This window comes from Sciurus carolinensis, chromosome 14 (genome assembly GCF_902686445.1).
Source record: "Sciurus carolinensis chromosome 14, mSciCar1.2, whole genome shotgun sequence".
Classification (NCBI taxonomy): domain Eukaryota; kingdom Metazoa; phylum Chordata; class Mammalia; order Rodentia; family Sciuridae; genus Sciurus; species Sciurus carolinensis.
In genome coordinates this window covers 24,276,940-24,292,454 of record NC_062226.1, presented here as the reverse complement: position 1 = coordinate 24,292,454, position 15,515 = coordinate 24,276,940, and the positions used below count along the sequence as shown (strand labels likewise).

The following is a 15,515-nucleotide window of genomic DNA, read 5'->3' as shown; positions in this document are numbered from 1 at the left end:
ACAACTTAATAAAAGCATTTACATATTAAAATATCATGAACACAAAATAGAAATCTCAGCATTGCAAAGCAAACTATGGCATACTGATTAAAGCAATAAAGCTGTAAGCAACTTTAGAAAGTTAACTAACAATATTAATTACTGTTGTTTGCTATGTGAAGAGTTCATTACAGTCATATCTAAGAAAAGGCAGTCAACTAGAACATAACCCCATATCTATGTTTGGATTTTCATACTGTGGTACACCTACAATTCAAATTATAATTTATAACCTGATAAATATTCCAAACAAAACATTGAAAATCCATTAGTTGGCATAAAATCTCATGAAGTTGACTACTGACCAGCAAATATAGGTGATTTTAGAAAAAATAGTTTTTATAATATAGGTATGCCCTAAATTATACAGATAAAATAAAGTAAAATAGCAGTAACATTTGAAACACGTTTTCCTTTAATTAGAATTATAAAAAGAGTAGTAATAAAAAATGTAATGTTCAGGCAAAGATAAATAGCAAACTCAGAATAGCAGTTATGGGGAGTGGGTATGAGGGTTGGGAGACAGATGCATGAACTGGCAACTATTTAGGTAGTTTTATCAAACTCGGTAGGTAAATAAGTGTTCCTAAAATCTTTTTTATATTTGCAAGATTTATAATAAAATGCTCGTAAAAGACTGATATTTCACTTAAAGTGAATATTCTTTTGAAAACATAAGCTTTGTAATATAATTATTCAAATGTAAATTAATCAATGTAGTGATTAGTCCTTCATCAATAACTTAAATTATGCTCTCCCTAAATGCTGTTTTTGATATATTGACTGAGTTCCCTCTTCTTTCACAACCACAAATAATACACTTAAAAAAATTTTTGTTTGCAAAATATATAACAATTCTGATAGATTTCTACAACTCCTGCCATGCAAAGCTACCACTTAACATTTTAAATTTAATTAGAGTAACATTTGCTGAGATATCATATTATACTCCTCGATCCAACATGAGCTACAGCATTACTAAGGCAATTATTTAAATGTGAATTATGCTCTCCAAACAATAAGTTAAACATCTAAGAGCAAAGAACATTTGCTAAAAAATCACCATGTCTCCTACAACATTTATTTTTTACTCCATGCTTATAAGCTGGTTGTCCCCTTATCTGTATTTCATGAAGGACACTGTCATTAAGACATCAATGCTAAGGTAAACTAAAAGATAAAAAGTTAATCTGTAATCTGGACAGTTAAGAGTTTCAAACAGAAGAGTTAATTTTCAGTGCATGCTTCCAAAGCGTCAAAGACAATGTAGATTAAAAAAGGAAAAACAGGTTTCTAAGATATGGAAGGTCAGATGTCTTATTTTGAAGGTAAGTTCTAAAATCAACGAAATGAAAAGTGTACAATCAGCAACTAGCAGAACTTCTTGGGACAACTTCCTGAGGAAAGGGCTAGTGCTGCATCTATTACTCCTCTTTGTATCTCCAGATCTAACAGTACCCAGCATACAGCCAGCATTCAATTAATAGATATCTGAAAAAGCAAGCATATAGTAATTTGAGAATGAAGACTAAATTCCTATCCACTAACAACGTAGGAGCTTCTGGTTTGGTTTCCCTTTAGAAAAGTCAAATCCTGAAATGTATTTTTAAATGAAAATTATGTTCTATTTAGAAAGTATGGAAGTCTAACTTTATATCTGGGTATGTAACATATAAAACAGAATATCCACAAACATATTATGTATACAAACTTATTACAAAATCCAACTTCATATTTTTAAGCTAGGGTAGAATTTTCCCAATTCCAATTTTGTCAGAAATTAAGCATACAGTACTTATTGAAGGCGTTGGAAGCCCCCTGGTATATCTAATCTGCTTTATTATGCCCAAGGGATAACAGGGGGATTTAGATGTTTCATTAAAAAGTAAAATAAAATTATTTAAGATGCTCAACACGTAAGTTAATTTTTTTTGTTTTAATTCACATTATGGTCAGCTAAAATTAAACTGAGAACAGAGTGAGAAGGGAGGCAGTGAAACACTGAATAGAGATGGAAGATCTTTTAGAAAAGGCTTATTAAAGAATAAAAAGGAGGGCTAGGGATATAGCGTAGTTGGTAGAGTGCTTGCCTAGCATGCACAATGCCCTGAGTTCAATCCCAGCACCACAAAAAAAAAATTTTTTAAATAAATAAATTTTTAAAAAATCACCCTCTAAAAAAGAATAAAGGAGGATAGAAAAAGTCATGAGAAGAGAAACAAATGTGGGTAAGGGAGTCAGTACACAAAAAACTAAGGACCGTAAGAGCAGAAAAAAACAAAGGATAGAAAGGAAGAGGACAACCAACCCCAAAAGAGTAAAAAACAAGACCCACAAATAAACAGAATCTGAGAGAGACAGAACAAGAAACATGGACAGAGGAAGCAACGCGGGCAGGCTCCAGAGAACAGAATTCCTGAAGACATGCCAGACATGCCATCCAAGGAAGCAGACCCTGTCCCATGCTCTGCTGTGGGTAGCAGACACTAGACCACCCACCATCACTGCCTGATTCATGGAAACTGCAGGGCCTCGGGCAATCCCCCAGTCCTTCCAGGCTGCCACCAAATATTTTAACTTAGGAGAATTTTTGTTGTTGTTGCTTTGTTTTAAAGGGGAAGGGGATAATTTTAAAATGGTAAGCTAAATGTTTCAAGTGTGAATGAAAGGCATACATTCTTTAGAGATATCAGTGAATTTATAACTATGCCAAAAGCCATTCAAAAACCTCTAAACTGACTGACTGTATCAAGCACTACTGAATTTCTCTTCTATTTCATTAACCTAGGCCCATGTTTTGCTGTATTTTTTTTAATCAACACCTAGTTGAGTCTTAGTGCAAATAATCAATACTAAGAAATAAAACAAGCCCTGAGAAACAGATCACATTTCACTCGAACATAAGAGGTACGCTCTCACCCTCTCCACTTGATTGAATCGGTTTCCTAATTCACTCCACTTGAACATTTTATATATTAAAATTACTAAGGTTGCAATGTTTTGACCTTAGCTGCATGCAGTAATAAAACAGCCCTCAACTCATTTATGTGCTTTTGTGGAACACACTCAGAATTTCAAGTAGTTACTCTAACTCCACAGCAATGCTTCAAACATGCTACATGGACTCACTGAAGAAAAGGGAAGTTCCTGATCTCTTAGGAATCTTTTTAACTAAGTTAACTATGCACTTTAGAATCGGGCTCATAAATTAAGGTTATCTAACTCATTTAGTCCACTGACTATATATTAAATTTAATTTAAAGAACTCAGTTCTCCTTTCTCACTTTTCTTGGGGACAATTTTCATTCCTTGAGGACAAACTGGGAAAATATACAAAATCATCTACTTTGATCAAAATAAGAAAATGTGACTTTCGGCACAACACTTGCCATAGATTAAACTCATCTACTCACATTAATTTTATTAGGAATGGACAAGAATACAACATGTATGCGTGGGACTGGGGGAGTCTATTTCATCCTCTGCTTGTTTTCAATCCAAAGCTGAGAATTTAGGCATTGTCAAAGTCTTTCTTTTCCTCCATTTAACAGGGGGGAAAAAATCCTAGCCACTATATTTACAAGTCTAATTTTAACTTATTTCAAGAAGTACCATATCTTTCTTAAGGTCTGCTATAAAATAGTCACTGAGGACTTTTAGAATCTTACACAACTTCATGACTTGGGAACATAAAAAATTAGATGTTTATAGGCCATGACTACAACCTATTTTAAGCTAAAAATCAAATTTTGAAATACTAGCTATTTTCATACATGTGTGTGTGTGTGTATAAAATGACCAGTCAAGGGAATCATACAAATATTTCAGACTGTGTCATGTATAGAAAAAGTAACATAGCTCTCTTTCCTTTACAGTAACTGCTACATAATGTGTTTGCACACATCAGAGGAAACTAGAGGAGCCCTGTCACACAGCTGGAAAGGCAAGGAAATCAAGAACCAAAAGGCAGACCCTCTCACAAGCACCTGAGCAAGGAGATGCCCTCCATAGTCTAAACAGCCTTTGTTGAGGTTTTAGCAAATTGAACTGTAACAGTATTCATTCTTCACGACCTTCCATAGCTTATGTAAGTATAACTTTAAAAACAAAAGCTTAGTTTGACATACGGACAGAGACACAGAGTGAGACCGGGAGATACTGGGGGAGGAGCGGGTTATAGAATTCAATAGCAAAACCAACATCTGTGTATTCATTTACCTTCTTATTTAGCCAGTGCCAGAGCTTGAGGATAGGGGTAAGGTGAGAAAGAGAAGATAAGAACAGTGGAACATCATTAGAGAATGCAATAACAGTATGAAAAGAAAAGAAAGTCACTGAAAGCATGAGAAGGAAATTGTCAGGAAAAACTAGGGGAAAACCATAATGCAATTAAGAAGCTTCAAAATCTAGAGAAGGTAGTATTCCTCTATGACCAATGAGGACTGAAATGATGATAGCTGCAAGCATTCTTGGTAACCCAACAAATAAAATGCATAAAGTAACCTGAATGCTCGCAGGCTTGGTATCTACTTTTGTACTGCTCAATCTACCTGCTCTTACTGCCATGCCTACTACCTGTCATTTTTTGAGGGGCATTAGGGGACCAGTACTGGGGACTGAACCCAAGGGTACTTTACCACTGAGCTACTTTACTCCCCCAGTCCTTGTTATTTTTATATATTTATTTTTTTATTTTGAGACAGAATCTCAGAAGTTGCTGAGGCTGGCCTTGAATTTGGAATCCTCCTGTCCCTGAATCCAAGTGGCTGAGATTATAGACAAGTGCCACCACACTTGCTGTATCCTATCCTATTGCCAGGTCTACCTAATGAACTCCTACTTCATCAGGAGATGTCCTGGGATCACACCCTGTGCAAACCTTCCCTTTCCCACTGCCTTATCAACACAAGTCACCTCTCGCTCATTACTACCACTACATCCTATACTACATGAAGCAAATTAGATAATGCTTATACAGAGCTTACTGAGTACCTGGCACTGACACAGGGATTCTATGACGTAAGTGCTATTATACCTATTTTATTGATAAGAAAACCAAGGCACAGAAAAGTTAAGATACCCATCCAAGGTCACAAGGCTAGTAAGCAGCAGAACTGGCATCTGCTGAAACCCACATGGTTTCTGGTTCTGGTTCAGCAGAACCAGAATTTGGATGCAAAGTTCATGTTCTTTAACCACTAAACCTTTGGGTTTTCATGAATTGCTATTTCTCACCACTAAATGGAGCTACTGTATCTGGTTTTCCATGATTCATCTGACTTTCCCTGGAATTAGCACAGTATTTGACAAATAGGAATTACTCCAAAAAATTCACTGATCTGAGCCATTACCTAGTTACATAATTTTAGGCAAATCACTTAACATTTCTGGATTTCAGTTTAGTCTTAATAAAGTGAAAGAATTGAACCAGGTGCTCCATAAGATCCTTTTCTCCCATATTTATGAAGAAAACCACACAATACTTAAACTAAATCCATCCTATCCTTATATGAACCATAATAATAAACTTCAGAATTTCATCATAGAATCAGATGTTAAATCAACACTTATGAAAAAAGACTACATACCATAGAATGGAACATTTCAAACCATGAAACATATAAACTTCAGACCAAGCTCTTAAAATATAATACCTTGCTGTCAACTTTTAACAAGAATTTCCCAAGCCCGATGATTGGCCACGGTGCTAAGGCCTCCTGCCGCTCCTTCAGGAAGTGCTCAACCACCTGCCACCAAACGTGGCAGCGCTTCTCCAGGAAGTCCACAACACCAAAGTGAATAACCAGCTTTTTGATGATCCACACTGTAAAATACATTCAGAAACAAAATACAGATCAGAAGGGTATAATACGAAAAGGCTACTTAATTTCCTAAGACAGTAATACTATTTTTTAAAAATAAAGATCAATGCCAAAAAGGGAGAGGTGGAAGAATTCGAGTTCTAAACAGATGGACTTGGCCAGGTAACTTTTCACACAGTCCCCACCACCAACATACACTCCTCTTTGTGACGCCTGAATCCCTGGAGGAGTCAGGGTTATTTTACAGTTCACATAAATACAAGAGATTCTTATCATGTGGGTTTCAGTGACTACAACGGTCCCCACACTTCGCCCTTCCTAAGAAAACTAACCCGACATTTTCTAATCTCTCTAGCTATTACAGTTGCTCTTCCCAAATTCAGTTCTTTTCCTTGGATGTTTTGACACTTAGCAACCAGAAAAATATAAGGTATTTCACACGCATCATGATTTTATGCCACCACAGGGTAACATTTTCAAGTGTATAGCATTTCCTCACTTGATGCTGCTCTGCACATCTAAGGAGATGCCAGGGCTGAGCAGAGAAGCCAGTTGAGTGCCAGCAGGGTTGCTGTAAGTAGCCCTGAGACTGAGCACTGCACAACTTCAGCAGGGAATCTCGGGAAGCCACAATGGGAATATCTCCCCCTGGAATTAGGCAGTGCAGCGGCCCTTCAAGCAGTTAAGCTTCCTGATAAGGACAACTCAAAAGATGGAGGGGCCAGAAGGGAGTGATACTAATCTGTGAGACCTACCTTGAAGTTTGGACATGGATAACTGCTCTCATCCACTATAATTTCCCTAACTCCAGGGATTTGTGTTTCAAGCCCTGACCTTATAACCAGAAGGATGAGTTTCCTATTTTGAACCATGAACTCTGCACTGGACACCAGTTCAACAATTCCTTCATTAGCATTTTTAAATCCCTAGAAAAGCTCCTATGGTTTCTAGAACAGGCTCATGGTATCATAGGCTATAGAAAGCATTCGAGGAACCACCTTGGTCACAGCCTGCCCCCCAAGGCCATATCAAATTCCTTAGATGGTCAGAAGGTTCAGATATGTCCAGGATAAACATAACTCCTGCTAACCAACCTCAATGAAAAGGGGATCCCGACAACCCTGACACATGACTTGCCAGCACGAAGAAATCATCTGGCAGAACCAAAAGAGGATGAAACCACATTTCACCAAGTATTTCTACAAATTCCTTAACAGAAGCATAGCCATAGTGCGTTCTCTGTGACTTGTTTAATTTAACTGCATCTTGTTACAAGTGCCTACCAGAAGTTCTGTTGGAGAACATAAAAAACAGATAAAAATTTCAACTATTTATACTGTATGTTCCCTAAGGACAGCACTCTCCAGTGCTTGGTCAAAATAAATGTTTAAAATAATGGCCAAGCCAGGCGTGGTGGCACATGCCTGTAATCCCAGCAGTTCAGGAGGCTGAGGCAGGAGGATCACAAGTTCAAAGTCAGCCTCAGCAAAAGCAAGGCACTAAGCAACTCAGCAAAACCCTGTCTCTAAATATAATACAAAATCGAGCTGGGGATGTGGCCCAGTGGTCAATGAGTGCCCCTGAGTTCAATCCCTGGTACCAAAAACAAACAAATAAATAACATAAAGACCAAGATTTAAATAGCTGACAAATTCAGTGAGAATAAGAAGTGATGAAAACTAGTGATCCAGAAGGTATACAGACAAGTAAGTTTAGGCTTTTGTACATAGTAGAAAACAGATTTCCAAAAATTATATAGGGTTTTAATCAATAATAAGAGGCTAAGTATATTTTTGAGCTTATGGGTGATATATTAATGAAATATCAAAGTAACAAATTTCCAGGATAACATTTGTTCCATGACTTAAATGCAAACACACAACTGTTTAAAGTAACAATAAAATTTTATCAGATGCTAAAATCCAAAAGAAAAAAAAAAAAAAGTCTTTGAAGACAAGACCAGATTTTAATTAACCAGATAATGACCTGCAATAGGCACAGGCAACAACTGCACAATCCACAGGTTCAACCAGACCTGGACAGCAATGATGGCCCAAACGAGAGACACAAAGTAGATGTCACTGGTTTTCTTCTTTCTAAGAAATGTTCCCATCTCCGGTCTTTGTCTGCCCAGGGTGGGTGAAGGAGAGGAGGGTGAGGAAGAGGAGGAAGGTGAGGAAGAGGCAGGCAGCGTTACAGGGGGTTCTTCTTTGTCTGTGGTTTCTGAAAAGGGAAAAGGAAAAAAAAAAAAAAAAAAGGCCATATTAGTCCACATTAGGAAACAGTACAGAGCACTCTGTTAGGCTGCCCTGTGTTATTAAATGTACTCTGACAGAGTGTATAATATCATTAGGTTTAAAAAGACAAAAAGATTTGTATATGTTTACAAATCTTTATACACACTGAAACACTTGTGGAGAATCACACTGCTAACAGATCAAATCTAGGTAAACTTAGAGGTACTGCTGGGAGACAATGTTTTTTATAACTAATATGTACACATCATTTAAATAAACTAGAGAAAAATTCACGACAGTGAAGCTGAGCATAATAGTTATCAATAAAAATTACTCAGGGCTGGGATACAGCTCAGCTGGTAGAGTACTTGCCTTGCAAGCACAAGGCCCTGGGTTCAATCCCTAGCACCCCCCCCGAAAAAATTATTCAAACCACATAAAGCAACAAATACATATATAAGAATTTCTGTATTTAAGAATTCTTCCTTTCCTTGATTTTTGTTTTTGCAGTACTGAGGAACAATCCTAGGACCTCACACACAAACATCTGAACAACAATGGAAAATACTCTACCACTGAGCTACAATACCAGCCCTCTTCCTCTTTCAACAGAAATTTAGAGTAGATGCAATGACATGTTTTTGACATAATGTGACTTTTCAATGTCATTTCTCCTAAAATAGAACCAATTGCTCTTATAAGAACCCAGGACTTTCAAATGTGTCTTTTGCTTTGAAAAAGGTACAAAACAATGAGAGATTGCTGGGGTGAGGAATTTTCGAATAAAGGAAACTATACTGGATTGTTTCACATAAGGGACTCTTTCCTAACAATGTAACAATTGCTACATTTTACTATAGGGCTCTATTATTTCTGCTTCCTAGTTTTGAGGAAACATACCATACACATCAGAAATCATAAAAATTTTAAGACAATATTATTCCATATGCTTCATGATGGTGGAAATTAAGACCCTAAAACTTTCATTTTGACTTCATTAAAAAATATTAATTAGGGCTGGGGTTGTGGCTCAGTGGTAGAGTGCTTGCCTAGCAAGTGTGAGCACTGGGTTCAAGTCTCAGCACCACATATAAATAAATGAATAAAAAATAAAGGTCTATCAACATCTAAAACAAACCTTTAAAAATGTATTAATTATAAAAGTAAATCATATTTCAGAAAGTTTAGAAAAAACAGAAACGAACACCTATTTGCCCCAGTCTTTGGTGTTTTTTAATTTTTTATTTTTTTGGATACCAGAGAATTAACCCAGGGGTGCTCAACCACTGAGCTAGCCCTTATATTTTTATTGTGAGACGGGGCCTTGCTAAGTTGCTGAGGCTGCTCCCCAGTCTTTTACACAGTTTCACACAGTTATATCATGCTACACTTTATCGTTTTCCATTTTTTTTCTTCAGAACAAAGTCAGTCAGGGGACTAGGACCTTGTCTGTCTTGTTCTTCCTCCGCTGAATTCCTAGCACACAGAAAAGTATCTGACATGATGTAGGTGCTCACTAAATATGTGTTGAATGAATAACTCCCTTGTTATGTCATCATTTTTATAAGCAGTCACATAGTAGCCAACTGAGTGCTCTATCATAATTTCCTCAGTGCTTCTTTTAATGTTAAAAGTTTAACTGTGAATAAGTTTTACTGCTGAGATACCATATACTATACAGTAAGTTAGTTCACCTCACTGACTAGCATTCTATCCTGAGGTCAAGGTTAGGAGCCATGCTAGTTACAGCATGATTTTGTTTGACTTTGCTCTCATCTTTCTAATTTGGAACTCCATGTTGGTGGATGTGCCAGATATTTGGAAGAATAACCACTTCATAACCCAAACATTATCTTGTTTGCACTTTAGGACATGATTCAATATATGTTTAAAAAGGAAAAAAAGAAAAAAAAAAAAAAAAAGTAAGTGTTCCTACTACTCTTGGATCTTTTCTCTTGATGACTGCTTCCTTCAAGATGTATGTAAAGTCAGTTCCTCACCAACAGCTCACTATAAATAATCCGTAACTCCAAATGACTCTAGCACTAAGGGGTGTCTCAGCACAGACCAAGGTAGTCTCCACATTCCCGAGCTCTGTGAGGGCACAGTATGACATAAGCTGATGAAATCTACCAGTTGCATCTCACAGGAGCCTGCAACTCCAAGAGACAGGCCACAGAGAATAAGCAAGTGGTTTGTTCAGGGAACAGCATTAAGCAAGCAAACCAAACTTTTAGAAGAAATATAAGAGAAAGAATGTTGGAGAAATGGATGACTAGAAGATAGAAAATAAAAGCACCCCTCTCCCCTGCAAAAAAAGAAGAATGTGAATTGAGAAAGGGAAACACAAAGTAAGGAAGAAAGAGAGCAAAATAAAAGAATGCAAGAGAACTGACAGTTATAAAAGAAAGAAATAGGAGATAAGAAATCAAAAGAAAAAGTCTAGGAGGGAAGGGAGTCATGCTGTGGAAAAGGTAAATGAGATCCCAAGAAAAGAAAAATCAAAGTGACAAAGAGCAAAAGAAAAAGAAGAAAAACATTTCTAAAAAGGGGTGGTGGAAGAACCAAGATAAGAAAGCCAAGAAGGTAAATAATTAAATGTATGAAAAATTGACATGAGGACAAAGACAGGTAGGTGGCCTTCAAAGGTGTAAGAACATTCATCAGAGAGAAAAAATGAAGGACCGGCAAGACTGAGTAGCATTCTGTGATGCTAGCATCCTTCTTAACTCTATATTCCATTTACATCTCATTTTCCAGAATAACTCTGAATGCCTTCAGGACCTCAGTCACCTGCAGGCTGAGTGGAGGGCTGGTCTTCACTGCTCGACTCATAGCCCGTGATGGAGATGGCCAAGTTGGCTAGAGTAGACGCTGCCATGGAGATTACTTGCCCTGGTAACTCTGCCCCTGTAAAAGAAGCACACATTTCTTAAACTCTTTAAAGCAAATGAACAAAGCAGGAAATAATTGCTGCAAATTTAAACACAATCCTAAATTTTCAAAAACAGTAAAACAAAACGGTTATTTCTGACCCACTAGACCAATATTCTTCACTGAGGAAGAATGCTTGAAAATCAGTAAGAAACTTTGCTAAAAGCTCAAGTCCTTCTCATTTGGAAACTTGATGGTGGTAGGTGTGAGAAACACTGCATTATATAAATTTGAAGTTCCAGGCTTATATTTACTTTACAAGTTGATTTTAATATACACTTCTACCAAAAAACACTGCCACACCAAGTTTAAAAGTTCCCTGTTTAAACTGCTTTACCTGTTGTATTACTAGGTTCTAGTACAGGATGAGACACCCCACATTTGGTGTTCTAGTACAGGATGAGACACCCCACATTTGGTGTTCTCAGTAACACATTCCCTAAATGAATAGGCAAACACATGAATATTATGCAAAACCACAGAGATCTACAAAGTATACAATTCGGCACAGGCAAAATCCACCACTCTGAAATCTAAAAGAACACCATGACCTTCTTTCGTGTTCTATGTTCCCATGTTAACTTCCTAATAATACCAAGCTTAACCATTTGCATTCATTTCAGTTGAAACACTTACTGACAAACAAGGTCTATCTGCAATGATCTGCCATGGTAAATGGGGCAGACTAGTTCACACAACATGAGGCACAAGTGTGCTTTCCCACACGCTAGAAGCTGGAAAGCAAAGAATAAGTATTTCTTAGACTCCCCTTGCAGTCGGAGTCTCACATGTAATGCAGTTTCTGTCAAGCCAGTACACCCATGCAAGATCTGGATGACAGAGTGTGACTCTAATTTAGAAGCCACACAGCTTTCACATCAAGTTGTCGTGGAGGCATATGATTTTTCTGTAGCAACTCAGGAGAAGTTGCAAGGGTTCTGCTATCTGATTTCTAATGTCATGGCCAACAGCAGCAGCCATGGCCTTTAGTATAAATAGTCCTTTGGTATAACTGAGCAGCTCTCCTAGTTGCAGTGCTTCTGCCTGTGTCCGAGCCAAGCTTAGTTTCCAAAAATGGTACATGAATTTCTAAAACCTAGCCAATACCTCTTACTATTTATATCAGCCAGAATGGATTCTACTGTCCACACCCTAAGAACACTGGGGGTTCTAGTCACCAAATCACACGCCCACACTCGTACAGCTAGGACCTTATCTTTGGTAGGCCAATATTCAGTGTGACAACAGAGAATTCTGCCAATCAAGTGAAAAGAGCCACAACCCTTCAGAAAGTCAATGACTTTTAGCTACAAATTAGTTCTGCATACCCAACAAATTCAAGGCTGGCTATCTGCCAGAGATAAGCAAGTCAGAGTCTGAGAAGGCTCTGGTAGAATCAGACATCAGAATCAAAAAAGCATTTACCTAGCTCAACCCAATCCCTCCTAGAATATGTACCCTGGTGGCAGGAAATAAGTTTACTTTCAGGCAATTGGAAAGAAATTAAACTCACAGTCTGGGAAGAAAGTCTAAGTTATGTATCTGGATTGAGTCCTTATTCAACTGTCCTTACAAGGTCCTTCCAAGATGACAAGACAGCAAGGGCTGAGATAGAGGGACAGTACCTCTTAGGTCTTACGTGTACTCATTACCTGCTATAATGTGTGTGAGGAATAAAGACAAAGACCCAGACTTCAGTAGCCTAATGCAAGAGGCATATGTGAATTAATCACACAAAAAAATGTATGTTGACAAATTACAAAGCTATCGAGGACTGGGTATTTTGTGAGCTAAAACAACAACAACAACAACAAAACCCTTAGTATGGAGAATTGGTAAAGGTTTCTCCTAAGTAGTAAAAATGGAGATGATACAAAAGGCAAGAGAAAGAACCTATCAAAAGAATATAAAGAATAACATTCTGGGCAGAAGGAAGCAAGCAGAAGGCTGTGGAAGAGAGTCAGTGTGTCCAGAATGCAGATAGTTGGTAGGAATCTGTACTGAACAAACAGGTTGGAGAGAAGCCAGATGATGCTGGACCACATTAAGGTCTTCAGTCTTCATTCAAAGCACAGCAGGAAAACCCTAGAGTGTTAAACACGATAGTAATATTCTTCTTTTTTTTAATGGAAATTTTATTGAGATAAATGTAGATTCATAGGTAGTTGTAAGAAATAATTCCTTTGTACCCTTTACCCAGTATTCTACAATGATAACATCACATACAACTGTAGCACAATACCACAAGCACAGTATCACAATCAGGATATCAGCAGGGTACAAGATAAAGTGTGGTAGATTCATCCCCTTTCCCTTTTATAATCACACTCTACTGCCTCCTACCCTATAAATAAATGACCAGTTTGCAGATGTAAAAAGATCATTCTTGCTTGTCTGGGGATGAGTGGGCTCCGGGAAACAAGTTATTGAAGTACTGTGAGGACAGCATGGACTGCTGGAAACAGGAGATGTAGGAAAGTGTCTGGATTCAAGAGACAGGGAGGAGTCAAAGTGGACCACACTCGCTGATGAACTGATATGGGGAATCAGAGACCAGGTGCCCAGGTTTGCCAATTATGGTTAGACAGATAACATGTAAAGGAACTGAATGAGGATTTTGGAGATACTAAAGTTCTTTTGAGACTTCCACATAAAAATTTCACAAAGCTGACTTACACCAAAGAAACAGGATGAGCTTCTCCGAAGTGCGCCCAGGAGTGATCTCTTAGGTAGGCCCCAAGCAAAAACAGTTTGGAACACCCAATGGCCTGAGACAGTAAAATAGAAAAAGAAAGGGAAAAAAGTTCCAAAGTACAAAAAAACCAAGGCATTTGCTTTTCTGACTCAGCTATCTCCCCAGTCCCCCTTGGTTTTTAAGTAGCTCCAAAATAACAAGATCATCTTATGCTCCTTAAATAAGGACTTTTGGTTTGGCTGCATTTTGACTTAAAATTGCTAAATGCCCACTAAGTATTCATTCCCCAAGTAAGTGACTGGGTCATATGCTGTGGTAAGAGACCAAGATCCAGGTCTCAAGTTCAGTCCAACACTAAAACGATCAGTGACAACTGGTACACTAAGACTAAAGTTAGTAGAGTGAAATAGACATTATTATCTCAAGTACATAGATGATTGCATGACCGATGTGACACTACAAAATGTATAATGAGAAAAATGAGAGAGTACACTCCATTCATGTATGATCAAACTGTATAAATGCATTCTACTGTCATGTACAACAATTAGAATAAAAATTAATTTAAAAAAATTTTTAAAAGACTAATGTTAAGGAAATGTAAATGGGGAACAGAGGATGGAAACCTAATCCATGTGGGAGGTCAGGGAAGGGCTTCCACAGGAGCTGACAAGAATACTAAAAGATGCCACCCTTTAACTCAGTTAAAAATAAAAGTTAGCCAGACAAAGAAGATAGCAAAAGTCAATCCTGAGGAAGAAAAGGAGAGACTGGTGTCTCAGAGGGCAGGGTAGAAACGTATTCCAGAAAAACAGAAAAGAGGATATAGACACAAAGGCAAGCTGTGTTCTCTGCTAAGAACAACAAGCAGTTCACTAAAGTCAGAATAGAGGGTAAAAAGAGAAGGGTGGAGAGGTACGAGGAAAACTGGCACCAGAGAATGGAAGGTCTCAAGAGTCAACTAGGCACAGAGGCAGGACAACTGGGTAAGGAACCAAGATGGCCCAGATTCAAATCCCAGGTCCAGTCCTTACTACCTGGATGACCATGGTCAAGTTCTTACACATCAGTCTCCTCATGTGTAAAATGGGGCTCACATAAATTCCTACTTCACATGTGAATCAAGTGAAACAGCATATATATAAAAGGCTTGGAATGTTGCCTGGTATACAGGAAACACTCAATAAATCTTAACTATTACCATCATCTATACCAAAACTACTGGCTTTGATGGCATAAAGTATAAAGCACAAGTTCTATCGCTTCCACAGTATAGGGTTTGTGCTTATATAAGAATAGGCACTGAAAGACTTGAGGAAAAGTAAAATTAAATCCTCAAAACCATGACTTAAGAGCAACTCTCCAACTTGTTGATGTTACTAAAATATGCAGTAAACATTCAATAACTCTTAGCTACATCCATGAGAATTATGTGATTATCAGTCTAGCTAACATATGAATGGTTCAGCCAATTTTTAGAACACCTCACACTTCATAAAAGCATGAAAGTAAACAGAAAAAAAAAACAACAAAGAGCATTTGAAAACTATGCATATAAGACACAGCAACTGCTCCTATCAAACACACATGCATTTTAATAACTTCTATCTTAGCAATGTCCTTCAGCACAAAACCCCCAAGGGTCTAGACAGAAGTATGCCAAGACTGAGATTCTAGTCAAGGTCATGGTATTAGATAAAAAGTCCCAGCTAAAAATAGAGACATAAACAAGGGAACAAAATCTTGGGACTCAAGGACTAAAAACAAAAAACAAAAAAGGAAAGAGTA

General features: G+C 37.6%; 1 protein-coding gene across 2 annotated transcripts in view; it reads right to left on the bottom strand.

Annotated features, from left to right (window-relative positions):
• Tmem245 (transmembrane protein 245) overlaps window positions 1-15,515 on the bottom strand; it is an 85,983-nt gene that overhangs the window by 54,756 nt on the left and 15,712 nt on the right. Inside the window, exons 4-7 of one of the 2 annotated variants that reach the window (XM_047524467.1) lie at window positions 10,892-11,008; window positions 7,848-8,084; window positions 5,694-5,863; window positions 4,258-4,281 (exon numbers count right to left, since the gene is read on the bottom strand). In XM_047524467.1, coding sequence (XP_047380423.1) covers window positions 4,258-4,281; window positions 5,694-5,863; window positions 7,848-8,084; window positions 10,892-11,008 — 548 coding nt within the window. The remainder of the gene's footprint in view (window positions 1-4,257; window positions 4,282-5,693; window positions 5,864-7,847; window positions 8,085-10,891; window positions 11,009-15,515) is intronic. The other variant, XM_047524468.1, reaches the window with a different exon arrangement.